This window comes from Patagioenas fasciata, chromosome 3 (genome assembly GCF_037038585.1).
Source record: "Patagioenas fasciata isolate bPatFas1 chromosome 3, bPatFas1.hap1, whole genome shotgun sequence".
NCBI lineage: Eukaryota > Metazoa > Chordata > Aves > Columbiformes > Columbidae > Patagioenas > Patagioenas fasciata.
This window is the reverse complement of record NC_092522.1, coordinates 109056145-109077078: the sequence shown is the minus strand read 5'-3', so window position 1 is coordinate 109077078 and position 20934 is coordinate 109056145. Positions and strand designations below refer to the sequence as shown.

The 20934-nt window shown below is 38.5% G+C and overlaps 1 protein-coding gene across 1 annotated transcript in view; it reads left to right on the top strand.

The window, feature by feature from the left end:
• The window catches only part of MBOAT2 (membrane bound glycerophospholipid O-acyltransferase 2), a 97425-nt gene that overhangs the window by 12474 nt on the left and 64017 nt on the right, over positions 1–20934 (top strand). The window contains exons 2-3 of the mRNA XM_065834342.2: positions 4857–5002; positions 8327–8404. Coding sequence (XP_065690414.1) covers positions 4857–5002; positions 8327–8404 — 224 coding nt within the window. The remainder of the gene's footprint in view (positions 1–4856; positions 5003–8326; positions 8405–20934) is intronic.

Here is a 20934-nt window from a genome sequence, read left to right as displayed (position 1 = left end):
ATATGGGACTTTGAGGTGTTACTCTCATTATAAGCTGAGCTGTTGATATAAGCTGTACCTGAGGAGGTAAAATATTCTGTGTTTGTTTTCTTACACATGTGCTAAATTATAACTGTTGAGGGTGAAACTTGCTGTCCCATGCAACTGCATCAGAATTTTTTTCCGAGGAAGTCTCAGCTTTAAGTGGATTGAACCACTTCTTATTTCTTTTATAAAACTGGAGCTGCTGATTGGAACAGGTTTTATTAATTTGAGGCACAGGGGGCAAGTTAGAATTTGGTTTGAGGAGATAATCATGCTGCTTTTGGGAATGTGTTGTCTTTGTGGGTGTTCTGCTCGTGTCTGATCCAGTCGTGAAGTTCTTAAACAATGTATATGAAACAATGTTATAAGAGCTCAACCTAAGTTTTCAAAAGGTACGCAAGTACACTGCTCCCAGATGTTGAAGTTACTCTATATAACATTTGTCAACAAAATAACTGCTTGGTTAAGCACCTGGCTTTTGTGGAAGCTTTTGTGATGGTGATGCCCAGCTCTGTCCGTGTTATTCCTCTCTTTCTGTCTGAATGGCTGTTCCATTGGTCTGCTAGGAAGCAGGATGATTTTTGTGCTCTATTTCAAGGCAAGTTGTATATCTTCAGTTCTTCACATATCTCAGTGTGAGGATACAGTGAAGCCATATGTCAGCTCCACCCTGGTCAGTGTGGGTTAAGATGGGAGATGTAATTAGGAAAAAGCTAAATGTTAAATTTTGGCTTTGTTTACTTCAGCAAGTAGTGCAGTACAGGAGGAATGCTTCTGTGGAATTTAGTGATTGGCACTGAGGATCTAACATTGATCCTACAATTATTTTGGTAAATACTGCTTTTGCCTTGGGTCAGTCCATGGGCTATATGAGCACTGACCTTTGGAGCAGATCTTATAGTTCGGTTTCACTTAAAAGAAATCAGGTTTGTGTATTTGGACACCAATACAATGCACACCAAAGCATCTGAAGCAAGAATGACTGGGAGATTTGCTGCAGAAGCCCTCTCCTGATTTGAACTAAAACACTGCACACATTGTCTTGCAGCTGGAATTGGAAGTGAATGGGATACAATTTGAGAGCCCAGAGAGTCCGTTTCTCTTTCTACCCTCTATAGGATTGGTAAGGGTTTACTCTTATTTCCGTGTGGAAATTAATACCTATTTCTAATAGCTGACGTGGTAGAAATCTATACTTTGTACTGAAGCAGCCACAGATAATTGCAAACAGATAAGCTTCGACTTTGTGATATATATGCTATGTTTTCCATTCTTTTTAAAATGTAAGAAATCAGATATCCAAAGTGTTTACCAAGTGAATATATAGCCTGTAACAGCAGAAAAGTGTCAGATGAAGATTACCTTCGTGACTGTAACACAGCCCAGTAGCAGCTACATGCTCTTCCATATGAGCTCTTTCTCTTATTCAGAATACAAATCAGTAGTAAACCACAGAGTTTGAGTGACCTGGAGAAACAAGATGATGAAAATATGTTGTAGTGATGATTTTCAGTTTTGCTTGCATTTTGAGATACTTTGGGCCTGATTTATGGGCATGCTGATATTCAAAATAGCAGCTGAAGTTACATTTTCAGAGTACAGCTTTAGTTTAAGTTCTGTTAAAAGTACTGACTGAAGAACTAGGCACTGAGTGTCTGAAAACGGGGAACCAAAGTTAGTGGGCATTTATTTTACCCACTGGGTTTTCATCACTGTGTGCCAGTCAGCCACTTTTTGAACAGGAATAGGAATACTGATCTTGCAATGTTTACGTTTATTTTATGTAGTCTTTCCACATTTAGGACAGAACCTCATAAACATGTCTATGGGGAAATGTAAGGTGTTTCTATTCAGTACAGGATGCAGATGGGAAGCATTTAATGGGTCATAGAATGAGAGCAAAAACCAGCAATTGTCTGTTTGCTGAATGAAGCAGAAATCCTGCTGGCGAAAATGAAATAAAGCAGCAGAAAGAATATTATCAGAAGCAGGTATGCGTAAGGGCTAAACTGAAGCTGCATGGCTCACAAATCTTAACTGCTTCATAGCTTGGTTTTACAAATATGTATTTAAAGCTTTGGGAGGATTTGATGTGTTACAAGTCTGCAAAACCTTTGGTGCTTTGTAATCTGCATTTGGTACACAACAGGGCAAGTGTCAGGATTGGATTGTTAAGAGTAGAGAAGAAACACAGGGTGGTGTGTGAACATCCTGGTAATGTCCTTCATGCATCCAAGTATGCGTATGTTTGTGCAGATTTTGGGAAAAGCAGTTTATAAATACACACTGGTAGTTCTGGAGCCACTTGTGAGGGAGGCTTTCAGACCAAGATTGTGTTGCTTGAGTCGTTTAGTTATGTGTGCAAAACACCAACATCATGGATTGACATCCTTGAAACTTTTGCTTGTGGGGTTGGTCTGAATTTTATTGCTGTTCTCAAAATATTCCTATGGAGGAAGGTGGGTTTTTGCTTTTGGTTTAACGGGTTGCTGCTTTTCAGATAGGGATTTTGGTCATTTGGGTTAGTAACTAAAACAAGAGCAAGCACTCTGGAAAGGAGTCAGCAGGTAGGGAGTGGAGAGGGGACACTTTGTTCAGATTCACGTTGCACATTTTCATGAGGCTTTTCCACATTCCTAAACCTGCAGGCTCACACTGAATTGTGGAATTCAAGTTTGGTTGTGAGAGATGATGATACAGGTCAGAGACACCAAGCACTTCTCCCCTTTGCCATGGTAATAATAAGTGCCAGATGATGCCTATTTTTCTTCCCTGGGTCTTGCTACCCTGCTTGGAGACGTAATCTGAAAAAGAGGGATGTCATGAGACACCAACAGGCAAATTATCTGTAATGCAGCCAAAACAGTGATGTCTGGATGTTCAGTAAAACCAGCAATGCTGACTTGTCCGCTGTGCTGTCACTTATGGACACAGGTGTTCATGCCCATTCCTTTCCTTTGTCTCTCCACCTCAGCTTCACAGTGTATCTGTCCCAGTTTTCTCCTCTGTCTCCCTCTACCTCCTAATATGTCTCGGGTGACAATTTTTTGGGTCAGTAACGTGCTCTGTGATATATACGTAGCTTAATTTCTGTAGTAAATATCAAACACAAATATCGAGACTGAATTCATAGTTAGGTGATTTGGCTTTTTTTTCTTTTTTATTTCTTGGCTTCTGTTTTTTTTAAAAATGTTATGAGTTTGTTTCCCTTCCAGGGGCTCATTAAACTTGACAGTTTTGTATGAAACCTTTCCACTAAATCCACAGATTCGTCCAGAGTTATAAACCTTGCTCTGTTTCATTTGCATCATTGCTTACAAAGGAGAGAAAACAGGTCAAGTCATACCCTGAAAGAATATCTCCTCATTCACTTAGGATTTTTAAAATGCTGTTAAAAGCATATTGTAAATGTGGGAATAAGAGAATGGATGGTAAGGTGTATGTGATGGCTTAGTTTAGGGAACTGCTCCTGTTAAAAAGAGCAGCCCTGCCTTCTGAGCATCTTTCCCTGTGAGCACTTAATGGTTGTGGAACTTGGTATTACAGAAGATTTTAGGGTGGTTCAGAAAAAGTGGAATTATCCTTGTATTTGCAAATGGGGAATCTATGCAATTGTTACAAAGATGAGAGTTCTGTACGAAGTTGGTGTTATTTAGCTTCTACTGGAAATATTACCATGTTTACATACATTCAGACCCTTACCTATTACTGCCTGAAGCTTGCCTGAAAAATGATGAAGGAATGGACTGGCTGAATTATAGCACTAGAGGTGTGCACTGTGTTCCTGCAAACATCAGTCTTAGGCCTGTTGTCATGAATATAAAGAGTGTTGTCATTGTACCCTGTAGTATTAGAATAAAGTATATATTTCAGCTAAGTGACATCAAAGAGGCTGAAACGCTGTTGTGCTAAGGGCCAGTCAAGCGTGCAGTGTGTGCAAGCGTCTTGTATTGAAGTGCTTATGACCTGAGGGAGTGGTCCCCAAGCTGTTGCTTAGGTTGACTTGGGATGATGCTATTAGACACAGAACATTGTTAGGCAGTTTTCTACAGCAGAAAAAAAAATCCATGGGATGGGAAATGTTCTTTTCTAAATAAAGGAATTCATCCGGCTTTCTGTAGCTTAAGCCAGTTTTGGTAGTGGTTACTGTATTTGAGGAAATTATTTCTTTATCATGCTCTTACTGTTAATTTTTTTTCCAGGCCATGGTCAGAATGATTCTTTTCTGCTCATTGGTTTGGTTTTTTTAATTCCACTTTTCAGTGCCCTAATGTCTTCAAATATTTAATATACAAGAGATTTTCTATCTTCTAGAATAAATGGCCTGAAGCGAGGAGGAATTTCTGAAACTATGTTACTTGAATGTACAAGAAGAAAGTCCATCGTGCAGCCAAGCTGTTTATCTGATGATGTACCACTGAAGTGCATGGGACACTGAAGTGATCTGCCAGGGATTTGTGTAGCTGATATGGTTTTATTTCAAAAAAAGTGAAAACCCAACCTGGGTCTTCACGCTACGGGGAGAACATAAGTGATTCCATGGTTGATAGAGTGGTTTGGTATACAGAAAATTTGCAGGAAGATACATACAAATTATTATTTCTTTTCTTGATTCATAGATTGCTTCTACAGGTTTGATCTATTTTTTCGTCTTAGCTGCTCCGGGGAGCACTGTTTTGTGCTCTGTGGAGGGGGGTTCTTGGGAGAAGCTCTCTGAGGCTGACGTGCTAAGAGCTGTGGCAGAGCCAGAGGTTCTGCACGTTGATTGATTGGGTATTGCTGTTAATCTTTAATACACAAGTGTGTGACAACTTTTTTCTTTTTTTATCCAGGTCAACTTTGTAGTGTGCCAACTGTTTGCCTTGCTTGCGGCTATTTGGTTTCGAACATACCTTCATTCAAGCAAAACTAGCCCATTTATAAGACATGTTGTTGCAACCCTCCTGGGCCTTTATCTTGCACTTTTTTGTTTTGGATGGTAAGTTGCACTTAAATTCACTTTTCAGGGACTTGTAGATTTTCATTTCTTGTTTGCAGGAAAGTTTTGTTATGAAGAACTACCTAATTCTATGATTTTTAGCTGCTGCAAATGTATAGATTTAGCTTAAATTTTTTGATGCGGGGCACAAATTTTGAAAGATCTTCCATTTGCACACTGGTAAGTAACATGCTGCTTTGGGAGGATGAAGCAAGTGCAGTTTGTTTAATTTGTACCAGCTTTTCTGTAAAATTGCTTGAGAAGTATTTTCTTGAGGCACAGCACAGGTGTGCTGACTAAGGTAATTTCTCTTAATATTCACTGCATGAGATAACTTGCTGAGTCTTTTTCTGAATATTGAATACAGTCTGACATTTTGGAGGAAGAGTGGCCAGAACTGCAGTAATGATGAAAAAATACCTGGAAAGGGCCTGGTCTCAATTTGAGAGTGTTGGGGGGAGGAGAGGCCTCTTATGTTTTGGAGGGAAGGCGTGTTTGGTTTTGTTCTTTGGTTTGTGTGTGTGTTTTTTCTTTTTAACACAAATTTTCTCTGACTGCTGTTTTCATATCTTGATCTTTTCACAGTGTAGCGAGCCAGAATTTTAGTAGGCCTAATAAAGGATATGCATTTAGTTGGGTGAAAATTTTTTCTTTCAAAAGTAGCTTACTAAATGGCTCTCATTTTCCCAAGCTGGTTTAAGATTAATTAATTTCCAGTTTTGTTCAATTGCATGGTAAACAAAGTGCTTGTTTGGCGTTAAGTATATAGAAGACTTATACTGACTATTGCTGAACTAGGGGGAATTAATCAAGCTGTTGTGCAGGTGGGAAGGTGCACACTGTGTGCACAAACAGGGTGTGTATAAGTAAATCTTGGAATTCCAAACCACAGATTTGGCCTCTGCATTGACATGTTGTAAAGGCTTCTTAACATGAGTTGATACGTATTACTTTTAAATTTAGGAAAGGAAAATCAGTAGGTTTTATTATTTGGATTTTCATGTGCAATTTACTTGTATATACAATTCCATAACTCCTGTGCATTTCTCAAACTGTTGGCTGTGGTATTCTGCTTTCAGAGAACGATCTGATGTCAAATACTTTTAGCACCAAATGAGCAGGATGATGCAGGAGATAGGTGCTCCTCCGTGTGTTTTTTGTGAGAGCTGTGTAAGCTTTCGAAGTGCATTCTGTATCCATTGTACTGGAAACAGATATTGTTAATTGTAGCTTGTAATTAGAAAGTGTTAACAATATATTCATGTCTGAAATTTGGGGATTGAAGACTTTAGAAAGAAACAATCTCCATCCTCAACAGACAGAAATAAAGGTTGGTGGAAGCCTCTCATTGGCAATACACACTGGAAAAGAAATTTGAGAGAAATTATATGCCATAGTAGAAATCCTTATTATTCTGGTTCACTTTGGATCATACTTAAAGCAATTATTTTTGTAATTAATTTCTATTTTACTAAAAGATTTTTTTTCTTGCAATCATGGAACTAAAAGCTTTTTAAAAATGCTGAAAAGAACATAATTTGAGGTGTTAAAAGTATACGTTCTTTAGAAAGTTGATACTTCTGTTGCACTTGTGCCAACTCGTTTTCCTATTGCTTAAGTATGTGTTACACAACCACGTTTTTTAAGAGTTTTGTTTGATTCCACTCCCCCCTCCCCAAGGAATCAAAGTATATGTATAGGTTACAATCCTTGTAAGAATGTTTATTAGTCATTACGTTGTCCTTTTCAATTTCAGGTATGCTAGTCTTCAGTCACGTTTGTAGTGCTTGTGATGGTGATGTAGGACAGGAAGAGAAGGAATGATTTTCTTGGGACAACAGCAAATAGCATAAAAGGCCTAGAATACCCTTTGTATATAGCTAAAATTTACTATTTTAGTTTGTATTTAAATGTTTCCCTCTTAATTTTTTAATTGGAGATAAATCATATTGCTACCGTTAACAACTCTGGAAGAGAACTATTTTCAGAGACTATAATCCTGATGTAGTACTACACATCAACCCCATTTTGGTCAGGTTTTGATATTTTATCATGTCCCTTTCTCTATTTAAGAAGCAAACCACTTAAATTCTTGTCATTTCACTAATGCCTAGTTTTGCTACACAATGTTGGTAATACATGGCTGCTATGAAAAAAAAAAGTGAATATGTTTTTAATTGGCAATCGCTTACATTAAATGTGCATTTGAATTTTAGGTAGTCATATCTTAGATGAGACTATGTAGTAGTGAAGCATAGGAGTGCGTGCAGATTGGATCTTCCATAAAAAGCCCAGATTTTCAAGGTCAGTTAATATTGAAGTGAATTGTTTTCCCGCAGTTCATGTGTAGACTTTGTGGGATTTTAGCTAAATAGAACTGGGATTCTTTTTTAAAGTTTTTGAAGACAGTTCTGTATGAACAGATGACTTGTGAAATTAGGAAATTGCTGATGATAAGCGGAAAGCAAGTATCCATATAACAAAATAGTAGCTGTTTTTGATGGGAAAAATTCCAAAACTAGATTGTTGTGTAATTCAGCACATGTAAGTGTGCTGCTGAGGCACTTAAAAGTACCAGAGCCAAAGAGAATCAACTTATTGGATGCTTTTGCCCAATGGTTTGCCAGCAGTGCTCTGCTAGTGCTCTTTTTTTAAAACAAAACAAAACAAACCTCCCAAACAAGGATGGTGTGGAAAGCTGTGACAAATAAATAAGGAGAGGAGGTTAGAACACCTTTTTAAAATAAATCTGTGGGTTTGTGATATGTAGGGTTTTTTTGTTTGTGTTTTCAAGACCATCATCACCATGATCCCGTTATGACCCAGGGTAAAGAGACTGACTGTAGAGAGTTACCATTTATATTGACTGGGAAATCTTCCCATATGCAGATATTGTGGAACTAAGATATTATTTGCCTTATCTGAGATATCTGTTTCCAACAACGGGTAAAAGATGAGTATGGAAATTGAACCACAAAATATTAATGTTATTTGTACATGAAATAATGCCAAGTGGAAGTATTATGAGATAGAATCTTTGTATTTTAAGGATTACCAGTATTTACTATCTTCTTGTTTATGAGTTCTAGCCAAGTGTGTAGTTGTTGTTCATTGATGCTGTCTGTGTTGGGCTAAAGGGCAAAACCCTCGACAGAAGGCAGGGCTGTAGAAAACCTAAATAGAACAAAAGGCTTTTCTGGAAGCAGTGATGGGTTAAAACTTGGAAAACCTATTTAATTTCATGTTAAATAAATACATGCAGGCAGTTTACTATCATTAATGAAAAAGCCATGAGAGTTTACTATTATTTTTTTTTTCCCCTAGGTATGCCTTACATTTTGTTATACAAAGTGGAATTTCCTACTATATCATGATCATAATAGGAGTGGAAAATATGCACAAGTAAGTTTCCACTGTAAAATATTATTTTGTTTTTACAATAATGCTATTGTTTAGGTTTTTTGGTAACTGTGTGCATATGTCATACTTCTGGTTGTCGCATAATATTTCGGTACTTGAATTCTGCTAACCATGGTTTTACTTCCAGGAGTTGGCTTTGTTGGTATTTTTGCCAGCTTTTTGGAATATATAAAGCTTGTTAAAATGGGTAATATTCTACTGAGACTTCCTTTGTTTTCTCAGTGTTCTGATTTTTTTTTTTGTCATTACTTAATAATAAATAATTCTAGGTGTCTCACAAATGAGGTAACTCAATGTAATTTGATAACAGCCAGTGGTAGAAGGAAGATGTCAACAAAATTTGTGTGAGAAATGCTTTTAGGTACTAACGGTTTGTCATTTCCTTTTTTGAGTGTGTTGTTTTGTAAGAACAACACAGTGTGAATGCTCTCTTAGGTTAAGAATACTATTGTAAAATTCCATACATGGAGCATTATTTTAGGTTTGCTTGAATGCATGATTAGATTAACAGTATCTGAATCCATATAGAATGGTGCTTGTTTCTCTTCTTCAAGCATTCTTAAAAGCAGGAAAAACATTTATTTTATTACTGCATGCATACATCTTACTATTTCAGTAGCCTAGAGATCAGAGCTAAATTAGGTTCCCACTGTGTTAATTCCTGCATAAATGTTTAGTAAAATAGTAAATCCTTGCTTGAATAGGTTCCTGAGGTGTGTGAGGCTGTCAGGAAAGATCCTGGTAAAAGAACCAAAACATGTCACACGGAGCCCAGGGGTAATTTAAGGTTGAGTGCTGTATTGCAGGATGCAGCTGGTACCGCCTGGCCTCAGGACTGGTGGAGGGCCCTTTGAATGTTTTGCTGCTGCATGTGCGTGTATACCTACCTATCTAATCAGAGTATGCATATATACCTGCATAGCCCAAGTTTGGGCATCTACTTTGTACATCACAGAGGGACCCATTGGCTGGTAGTTCTAGTTAGAGGTTATTTGTATTGTTCATAAGCTTCTTTAATTTGGAAACTGTAAAACATCAAACATGTAAATATGGATCCAAATTATTTTTGTATTGGAAAAGCACTTTTGTAGTGTACAAAATATTTTTTGTCTATTATCTAAATTCACTCACTGAAGCAAGTTTCCTATTTCTTTACCTGCCCTGCCTGGTGTAATGTGGATTTCATGAGTGTATGGATTATGAAAACCATTTCCTTCCAGCTTCCATCATCTCCTAATACAGTTCCTCAGTCTCTCCAGCCTTTCTAAAAATTGTTTAAACAGATAAGAAGCAACTGAAGTTCTTGGACTACTTATCAGTTCAGCTGCTGTGTGCTGGGGATGCTGGCTTTCCTTACCATCTAAAGCAAGGAAAGGTTTTTGATAAACTTCTGTGTTCCCCAAAGCAGACTTTCAAGTCTGAGACTGATACTCTTCTAAACCTCTGTTGTTTTATTTTGGATCCTTAAAGTCTCTGCTCTACAAGGTTCCTACCTTTGTGATTTTCCTCAGGGAACTGAACCTTGTGCAGCTGTTGCTTCCATGTTGGTCTTAACAATACATTAAGGCCTTACTTGAACAACAGAAAAGGGAGGCGAGTGTGAGAAGAAAGAAAAGGATAAAACCCTGAGGGTTGTGGGGCAGGGGGGGAAGAACTGACCATATTGAAGAAAACCTCACCTTTATATTTTAGCAACTTTAGAGCACAGTTAATTAACAGAAAATGAGTTACTTGAGACTTGGTTTTAACAAAAATTGATCAATTTTAGCTCTTATCTTTTAGCTCTTATCTTTTATTTTGTGACTAAGCTATCTTAATATTTATTTGATGCTTTTATGGCTCAGGTAATTTGAAACTGAAAAATGTGTTTAAACAGGTTCCCAATTTCAATGAATTTGCATTTGGTAACTGATGTTATGCTAGTTTTTTTTTTTCTTAGAAATTCTTCTACTCCTCTTAAAATACAAAATCCCAAATGCCACAAGGTTTTTCCTTAAAGCATTTGGCTACTGTTAGCTAAGAGCTATGTAAGCAATGCTTGCACATGTGTTTTGATTGACAGGGGTTTTAAGGTTTCTAGGTAACTCTTTCTCTCTTGACTTGATTGTTCATTTTATGGTTGGTAAATAATGTTGCTCAGCCTGTGGGGAAAGTTAATCACAGGGCTCACAGTTGCTTCACTGGAGTCAGTAGTTTTTTCGGTGACTTCACTGACAATATATAGAAGTCCCAGCTGTGTCAGTGTAGAAAATAAATCCGTGTAAAAATAATTCCTGTTGAATTGGTCATTTAAATTTCTTAAATGTGCTAATTTAAAATCAAGTGATAGACATGATATTCATGTCTGATATCTTCTGTTTTATACTTAAAGTATGATAGTTTCTTGTTCCAGAGGTTGGAGTTGAACTACCAAGACTTAAGGAGGTGATTTCTGTCTTTAGAAAAGAAAAAAAAATACTTATCTGTTTTCTGGCACATTTAAGTTACAAAAAGTAGATTTATGAGGGATCCAGAGACCTGAGATAATAGCAGTAAATCTGTAAGGAGCTGACGTGTGCGTGTGTGCGTGTGTGCGTGCCACAAGGGCCACAGAGCTGCTGAAGGGACTGGAATGTCTCTCCTGGGAGGAGAGGCCGAAGAAGCTGGGACTGTTGAGCCTGGAGAAGGCTCAGTGGGATCTCATCCATGTGTGTAAATACCTGAAGGAGAGAGCCAGCCTCTCAGTGGTGCCCAGTGACAGGACCAGAGGTGATGGGCACAAACTGAAACACAGAAGGTGCCATCCGAACAGCAGGAAACACTTCTGTTTACTGTGAGAGAGGCTGTGGAATCTCCCACCTTAGAGATATTCAGAAGCTGTAAGGGCATGGTCCTGGGCAGCTGGCTCTGGGTGGCCTTGGGGGTTGGACCAGATGACCTCCTGAGGTCCCTCCCAACCTTGGCTGTTCCGTGTTTCTATTTTATTTTGATGTACATACAATTCTTTGTGGTGTATCTGCATTCACATATGTGAGCTGTTTGAACATGGTAATGTGAAGTGATATTTAAACAACTTTGGTTTTACCTGGTCTGGCCCTTGTGGAGGAGCTTCCTGGTCATCCCTTCCCTTGGGATTTGGGAACATTAGTCTGTATTAAGTTCCTTCCCCTGCACAGCCAGAGCCAGGACAGAGCAATGCCTTGGGCCCTTTTCCTTCGCTCCTTGCAGTGGCTTTGACAAACAGCGGGAGATTTGGGAAAGGAGGGGTGGAGGAGATTTGATTATTTGATTTTAGCAATCTCGGATTAAGAGATGAATAAATCATGTTCATCTGAGTAAGCAAATTCACTCAGGATGTTAATTGAGACACTTAATTTGTCAGCCAGGCTTTTAATAATGCTGAATGTCATAACTTGTCGATAGACAAGTTTGCTAGTTAGCCTACAACTTGATTGCTGTGAAAAATGCTAGGTAGTGTTTAGAAGTTGTGGTTTCAGTGCAATACAAAATGGATCAAGCAAACTACTTTCACTCCTCCTGTGAATTATTGGCAAGGTTTTCTTAAGCATCTTTGTCTCTTCAGAAGTGAGAACATTCATAAGCTGACATGATTTTTGAAAATGGGAGTTATGCTGTTTTTTGAACTTCTGTCTTTTCTAAAGGCCCTTGATCAAGGTGAATGTAAGTTTTTGTGTGGTTTTTGTGTGTGTATGTGTGTGTGGGTTTTTCTCAATTGCTGTCTGCTTTTGGTTTGATCACAGATGTCTTGGTCTATGAGGAACATACACAATATGGATAAAAATCTTTTTAATCTGCAAAAGAGGATCTGAAGCAACATCTAAATTAGTCACCATCAAATCAGACTGAAATAACAATATCTAAAAATCATTAAGGTTTTGACTAAGAAATGCTATCAATTTCTAATAATAATTTTTAGCAAATCTAGGATTGGAAGCCTGCCAATATGATTACAGTTCTTTGGTGTGAGGGCACGCAGACAACCATAAACTATCTGGTGTAAGTTCTCAGTTACAAATTTGTAATTGATGTAACTGGAATAAAAATGTCTTTACATAGGTAGCTGCCAAAGGACAACGGGTATAGCACTGAGAATAGTTGGATTCAGAATTTGAAGTACTAGTAGCTATGAACTGCTCTGCATATGTAAACTCAATGTTTCTGCACTTCTGCTTCTATGATTAGTGCAAATGAGAAACTTATTTCAAGAAACTAATGAGAGCTGAAGAATATTAAGTATATTCTCATCATTCAACCAGGTATAAATGCAAAATGGAGGAAGATGAGATCTATTGGTTCTGTAGTCTTAAATAACACGACTGGAAGAACAAGTACTGTTCTGTCACTGCAAGCATTTTTGTTGTCTTATCAGATCTATGTTAATGGCAAGAAAACCCTACTTATAATTGTAAAGTTTGTGTTTAATTAAAAAACAATTAAAAAGTAGGTTTTTTAATAAATGAGAATCAAATACATATTAAACAGTACAATTCCTACAGTATGCATAGAAATCTTAGCCCTTTCTATTAGAAATAAACACCAGCACTAATGAATGGCTGTATTTAGGAGCATATTTCAATCATTATTAGATAAAAAGAATCAGTTTTCCATTTTGAAGTGATATGTCTTTTCTCAAAGAAAAGAGGTTGCACTTGTCGATTTCCCTCTGTGAAAGGGTAGATGGTCATTATATGCGGCTGTCTCAGCATGAGCAGTGTTGTAACTAAAATAGCTAGTGCAAATCTTTGAGATACAAAAAAGATGATCAGTTTTTTTATTTCCAGAGAAGCAGTGAGATTGTAGAATTTTGCCCCTTTCTAGTAGCCGGGATTAAGGAATGATTTGGAAATACTGAATCTAATGTGAAGAGCCATAGCAATGATTTGGGAGACTGAAACCAAGTATTGTTAAGAACCTTGTTGGGTTCTTATCAAGGAACTACAAGACAGTAATGCATTTATATTGGAGACAATAATGCAGAGAATTTCTATTTTAGCAGACAAAGCATTACAAAAAATTGAGTTAATAGTATTGAGAACAAGATCGCTATTTTCCTTTACGTGGAAACTCTTTTCTGCTGTCAGAACAACAAGGAGGGGCTGGTGGGGAATGTGAAGCTCAAGGGCAGCATTGGATGCGGTGACCATGAAATGGTGGAGTTCAAGATCCTTAAGGCAGCGGGAAGAGTGCACAGCAAGCTTGCTACCCTGGGCTTCAGGAGAGTGGATTTCTGCCTCTTCAGGGATCTGTTTGCTAGAGTACCATGGAATAAAGGCCTGGAGGGAAGAGGGGCCCAAGGAAACTGGTTAATATTCAAGGATCACCTCCTCCAAGCTCAGGAACGATGCATCCCAACAAAGAAGTCAGGCAAAACCACCATGTATCCTGCATGGATGAACAAAGAGCTCCTGGACAAACTCAAACACAGAAGGGAAACCTACAGAGGGTGGAAGCGAGGACAGGTAGCCTGGTAGGAATATAGAGAAAGTGTCTGAGCAGCCAGGGATCAGGTCAGAAAAGCTAGAGCCCTGAAAGAATTAAATCTGGCCAAGGATGTCAAGGGCAACAGAAATAGCTTCTGTAGGTATGTTGGTGATAAAAGGAATACTAGGAAAAATGTGGGCCCTCTTTGGAAGGAAATTGGAGACCTCGTTCCCCAGGATGTATAGAACATTGAGGTACTCAATGACTTTTGTGCCTCAGTCTTCACCAGCAAGTGTTAAGGCAGGGACTGAGAGAATGAAGAACCACTGTAGGAGAAGATCAAGTTTGAGACCACCTAAGGAACCTGAAGGTGCACAAGTCCAAGGGACCTGGTGAGATGCATCCACAGGTCCTGAGGCAACTGGTGGATTAATTTGCTAAGCCACTGTCCATCATATTTGAGAAACTGTGGCAGTCTGGAAAAGTTCCTGCTGACTGGAAAGGGGAATCATAAACCCCATTTTTAAAAATGGGAAAAAGGAAGCCTTGGGAAACCGCAGGCCAGTCAGTTTTACCTCTGTGCCTGACAAGATCATGGAGCAGATCCTCCTGGAAACTCTGCCGAGGTACATGGAAAACAAGGAGGCAATTCATGACAGCCAACATGGCTTCACTAAGGGCAAACTGTGCCTGACAAATCTGATGGCCTTTTACGGCAGGATTACAGGGTTGGATGGATAAGAGCAACTGACATGATCTACCTGGACTTACGTAAAGCATTTGATGCTTTCACACACAACATAATTGCTTCTAGATGGGAGAGACATGGATTTCATGGATGGATCACTCGGTGTACAGAGAATTGGCTGAATGGTTGCAGTCAATAGCTCAATGTCCAAGTGAAGGCAATGGGTCTGAGTGCACCATCAGGAAATTTTGTTGACAACACTAAGCTGTGTGGTGCAGTCGACATGCTAGTGGGAAGGGATGCCATCTAGAGAGACCTTGGCAGCCTGGAGAGGCGGGTCTGTGTGAACCTTGTGAAGCTCAACAAGGCCAAGTGCAAGGTCCTGCACATGAGGTGGGGCAGTCCCAAGCACAAATACAGGCTGGATGGAGAATGGATGGAGAGCAGCCCTGAGGAGAAGGACTTTGGGGTGTTGGTTAATGGGAAGTTCGACATGACCTGGTAATATGTGCACACAGCCCAGAAAGCCTGAAAGCCAGAAAACCAGATCCTAGGCTGCATCAATAGAAGTGTGATCAGCAAGTTGAGGGAGGTGATTCTGCCCCTCTGCTCTGCTCTTGTGAGACCCCACCTGCAGTACAGCTGCTGGAGGCCCCCAACACAATAAGGATGTGGACCTGTTGGAGTAAGTCCAGAGAAGGGCCATGAAGATGATCAGAAGGCTGGAACACCTCTTCTGTGAGGACAGGCTGAGAGGGTTGGTGGTGTTCCGCCTGGAGAAGAGAAGGCTCCAGGGTGGCCTCCTGTAAGCAGCCTCTCAGTACCTAAAGGGGACCTACAGGAAAACTGGAGAGGGATGTTTTACAAGGGCATGTGGTGATACAACAGGGGGTAATGGCTTTAACCTGAAAGAGGAGAGATTTATATTAGATATAAAGAAAGAATTATTAACCCTGAGAGTGGTGAGGTGCTGGAACAGACTGCCCAGAGAAGCTGTGGGTGCCCCATCCCTGGAAGTGTTCAAGGCCAGGTTGGATGGGACTTTGAGCAACATGATCTAGTGGAAGGTGTCCCTACCCATGATGGGGGGGGGTGGAACTAGATGATCTTCAAGGTCCCTTCCAATCCAGACCATTCTATGGTTCTATGATAAGAAATACTAGTATGGCTCTAGGCAGAAGGATACTTCATCTCTCCTGTTGGTTAGTTAGGTTGTTTTTTTGTGGTTTTTTGGGTTTTTTTGGTTTTTTTTTTTTTTTTTTTTTGAATAGCAGAGCATACAGTCTGGCTGCTAGATGGTCTTCCTAGTTAGATAAAATCTTTGAGGTTTTAAGTGTGCAATGGCAAATACTTTTCTTGTTTTATTTGCAGAGGTGAATACTATTTTTTTTTTTCTTCAAGAATGTAGCTTATATTACACACATATATTAAAAAAGTAAAAACCAGAGTTAAAAATACAGAGCTATCACAGATAACTGAAACTTGTGATCTGAAATAGGCTTAATGTTTTCATTAAAATTTCTCATGGCTGTTGATTTTGTCCATAACTGGCAAGTTTCCTCATTATATGGTTAAATCAGATGATCTACTTGAGAATGTCTTAACTTGAGTTAGCTGTGCACAGCTCAGGTTCTTGGATCCTGCTGCTGCTATCTTGGTAACGTGTGGGGACAGGACTTGCATGGAGCACATCCGATAGTTCTTTGAAGTTTAATAGCTGCCTCCCACATACTCTTTGCATCACTTCTACATCAAGTTGCTCATCAAAACCACATGCGGTTTCAAAATGACCTACCAAATTTAAAAACCAAACTGAACAAAAAACCAACAAGCCTCCATCCCATACCCCTCTTTGTTTTTGTGGAGCTTGGAAACTGGGATTAATAGTGCTAGAGTTTGGATTTATTTTTTTTTTCATTGAGTGTGCTTTATTGACTTATTTATCTTCATAATTTGTTATATGTTTGATTTTTCTGATCCTTACCTAGAGATCAGACTTGTGTATTTTGAGTGTGAGTGGAAACACTGACTAGCACCAGGCAGAGATTCTCTGTGCTGGAGATCTGACCATTACAAAAATAGCCGTGGAAATGTGTGGCTGCATTCAATAACTTGAAAAGTGAGTACTTGTTGAAGTAAACAGCTGTGAAGGAATTTCCTAGTAATCCTTAAGAATTTATTTTGAAAGTATTTGTTTTAAATAGCTTTGATAATTTCCTGTAACTCTCCTGGCTGTTCTTGGATAGAATTCAATGTATTACTTAAAACAATAAAGGTGTAAGTTGAAAAATAACTTGATATATTTTCCTTCTTAGAATTGCAATGTTTGGATGGAAAGGCCTTTATTGATCATATTTTTTGTAATTACAAAAATGGAATGAAAAGAGAATTGGAATTTCCTTATCTATACTACCTATCACTTTTACCTTATTTTTAAATAAAGATTGAATACATTATTTAATCTTCGGTGTGTATGTTTCATGTATATATAGAGAGAGAAACAAGGAAGGACAGGAAGCGTGTGGTGTCTGCAGCTTTGTGAAGGTTGAGCCTTAAGTAGAGGCTGATAAAAATAACAAGCAACAATGCAAAATATGGCATTTTTGAAGTCTTGTAGCCACTTCAGTTGCTTGGATACAAAAGGAACATATGCTGTCTTAATGCAACTAGAAAATATTTTGATTGTATACTTTGTATTTCTAGGGAGAAGATTCTAAATTAGTCTGGTTTTAAATTCCTTCTTATTTTTTTAATTTTGTTTTTGACTTGGTTGATGATGTTATTCACAGAATGGAGTTCGCAGAAGAACAGGCATTTTAGCAATATTGTTGGCATGTAAGTCCTCTATCATCATACTTGATAAAACTCAGGTGAAAAGATTTCTGGATTTCTGTTTTGTGAAGTAGCTACACATTATTGAGTATTGATGTTTATCTGGAAGAGGGTTCTCTTACTTCCCAAAACTTTACATTGATAGGTAGTTTCTTTACACTGTGTACTTGATTTCTATAAGCATGTAGAGGACAACCTTTTCTTGGAGGGAAGCAGGAATGTAAGATGGCTTGGGACTGAGTAGCCATGGCTTTTTGTCTTTCATAGATCTCAATTTTTTTTAATTTTTGTGCTCAAAGTGAAGTTGAGCACAATCAATCCTGCAGAAGAAGATTGACAGTGAGAGTAAAGTCATGTTTTCTGGGCTCTGTATTTGTTTGGTAATCTCTGAAAGCTGTAGCATCTCTGTAGATGCTTCTTCAAGGTGCATTACTCTGCCTGTCATGCTGCCAAGCAGCCTGACTGCCAGCAAATGAGCTCTGAGTCATGGCATCGTTGCTGCATGGTTTATTACCTCAACAAACTACTGATGTCAAATAAATCAGGCTCCCTACAAAATGAAGTGGCAGAATAAATTGTATCTAGAACAGTTCAGTGAAAGCTGTGTTCTTCTTCATCTCTTGGCAGAGACTGCTGCTAATAAGAGTTGATTAAAAATTCTGGTTGCGTGGCGTTGACTGAATTGAAGCAGCAGTGCTTGTGATAGATTAGATGCAAGGATCCTGTATATTATAGTCAGGTTTCTTTTCTAGGTGGTTCTGCATAGTTTATTATTCTTTGGTGAAATATCTTGTTTTTGAGACAAATTCCACTTGAGTAATTATGACAAGCTCAGCAAACAATCATTTCACTGCCCTTAATGCACCTGTTGGCTGTAAATTTTGCAGGCTGGGTTTGCCTGCAGAACTGCAGGTGGTGGTGTACCATGTGTCTGGGTTGGAGTTAAAAGATATTTGAAGAAGTAGGAGGTGATGACACTTTTTGTTACAGATGCACAACAAAACACAGAAATTCTGTTTGTATTTTGTTTCCTTCAAGGGAACGTGGTTGTAAAGAAAAAGACTTGGTATTTAAAAAATACAAACTACTTCAGTTTAAAATGCAGTGTGATTAAACATGTTAAGAAGTTTTTTAGAGCTTTTAAAGCTGATAGGTTTTGCAGGTCAGATGCCTTTACTGGAAGTCAGAGATGAGATCACAGAATCACAGAATAGCTGAGGGAAGCATTTCTGAGTTCAGCCAACACTTTTCAAAGCAGGATCAACTAAAGCAGGTTGCTCTGTGAAACCTGAGTCTTCATTACTATGAAAATAATCCTGGGTAAGTCCAGTTGTCATAAGCATGCAAGCCATTTCCTTTTGGTGTCTTGCTTCAGTGTCTGTTACAGCTTCAGATTTATTTCAGGTGACTTCAGGCAGTTTAGTGATCTGATTTGGACTTGCTACAAAAGCTTTCTTTATTCTTTAATTTCCCCCCCACCCAATAATTGCACATTATTGTCAAATTTCAAGGAAATGGCACAGATTCAGCCTTGTTAACATAAATCTATTAGGCTCATTTCAATTTAAAGTGAAATAAAACAACTGCAATTGAGACAATTATTTTGGCAGGAAAAGACATTGTTAGGCAACATGTAGTAGTAATCCATCTTCCTATCCTCCTTTTTTATAAGAGATAGTATCAATAATAAAAAAGGTGGTAGGGGTGAAACACACAAAACAAAGACTATACCAAGAGAAAATACATGAACTCTTGTGTCTTTAAGTTAGTAGAAACAGGTGGAAGCCAGGCTGAGTAATAAAGGGACTATTGAATACTTCAACTTTGCTTTTACTTTCAGTTAACTTTTCAAATGTGTTTGAAGACAAACGTGTTTCCAGTATTCAAACAAGAAATCTGTTCTTTTTTTTCTGTGCCATGAGAAGATACATAAGGGATTTACTTATACTGTCTTCAGTACAGATGAATTGCCTGGCATTTCTAAGAGGGCTGGGTGCAGTGGGTCCTATTTCCTTCTGTATTGGTTGGCATAGTTTTTAGTGGGGAAACTTACTGATTTATGATAATAAATTTCAAACTTTGCTGTTTAAAAGATGCACCTGACTATGTTGAAAGTGGGTAAATTAAAAAAGGGTACTGTAAATAACTCCATTCCTGTCTTAAATCTGACAAGTGATCATCGAACTTTTGGTGTTCTGTTCTCTGAGAAATTTTGACTATATGCTACTGAAGCTGGTTTGCTGTGTGTCCGCACCTGGTAAGAAGATGCAAGTACCTTGGACAATGTAGTGTGGTGATATCGTTAAAACCGGGGATGAAATAAAAAATACTCAGTATAGCCAAGTGCTAAGCAGTTGCACAGTCGTTACTAATCACAGGCACAACGGCAACTGTGAAGTCAGTTGACTTGCAAAAAGGAGCCTCTGGGTATTTCAGTGTATGATTACTTAAAGAGTGAATAATCTCTTTTATTAATAGATCGTATCACATGGAAATGCACAATGCATACAAGTAATGCATAATTTTAAACAAAAGTAATATAACTGGCTTTCTTTTTCTTAGTATTCTGCCTTTTCTGTGAGTTTCTGTGATGTTTAAGATCCCGTATTCTGGAAACTCTTTTGTAAGTCTCAGGCTTTTTGGTTCATTGGGTATTCCTCTTTTATTTCCCTCCACCATGGTATCCATTTGTGATGCCATGTTTAACATATGCTGTGGCATCATCCAAGTGTCTAATCAATGTCTTCTGACTTTGATATCAAATGCTGATTTTTTTGTGGTTGGTGTTATTGCTTCTGTAGAGAGCTTTTCGTCTTCAGAGCAGCTCTCAAGCTCCTACAAGGTGGATGTGGGTCTCATTGATAAGCAGGATTCATGTTTTGTCTCAAGTTGTAATGAAATGGAGTCCAGGCTCACCTGTCTGTCTTTCTCTACGTGACCATGGTGCTCTGGAAAGCTGACCAGTAAATACCAAAGGCACGTTCTTCTGCAGGCAGAGGACCTTCATATGAAATCATGGTCTTGAGGGTGTTGTTTTTCAGTTGTGTTGACTGCAGTCGTTACACTGGAAAGTTGGCTTCAGAAACTCATGTAAGCAGTGATTGCAATTTCTTAAGAACTGTCCCTGCAGTAACTTCTTACTGCTTTATATGGTAACAAAATTAGAACTGGTCTGTGTGAACATGATGTGTTATGTTGTATTACTGGGCCTAAGGGAGCTTTCCAGAAGAGTTGGAGCTGCTGTCAGAGCCACAGTCAGAAGTCAGTGGCTTCATCCTTTCTAGCTGCTGGAGAGCAGAATAATGGATATTGCTCTGTTTTATATAAATGTCTGAAGTAACAGCATCTGTATTCAGGCAAGGTATCTCCAAGATGAAATAGCTAAGTATTTCTAAACTTTTCAAAAGGGTATAAAGCAACACTTGGTTCATAGGTGACTTCTGAAATGTTGGTTGAAATAAAGCTTTTTTCTGATGTTGGTTTGATATGTGGCTTTGGAAGCTGGTTGGTTTCTCTGGCATTTTTCCATGCTTCATATTTGAGCAATTAGTGTATGTGACACAATCTGTAT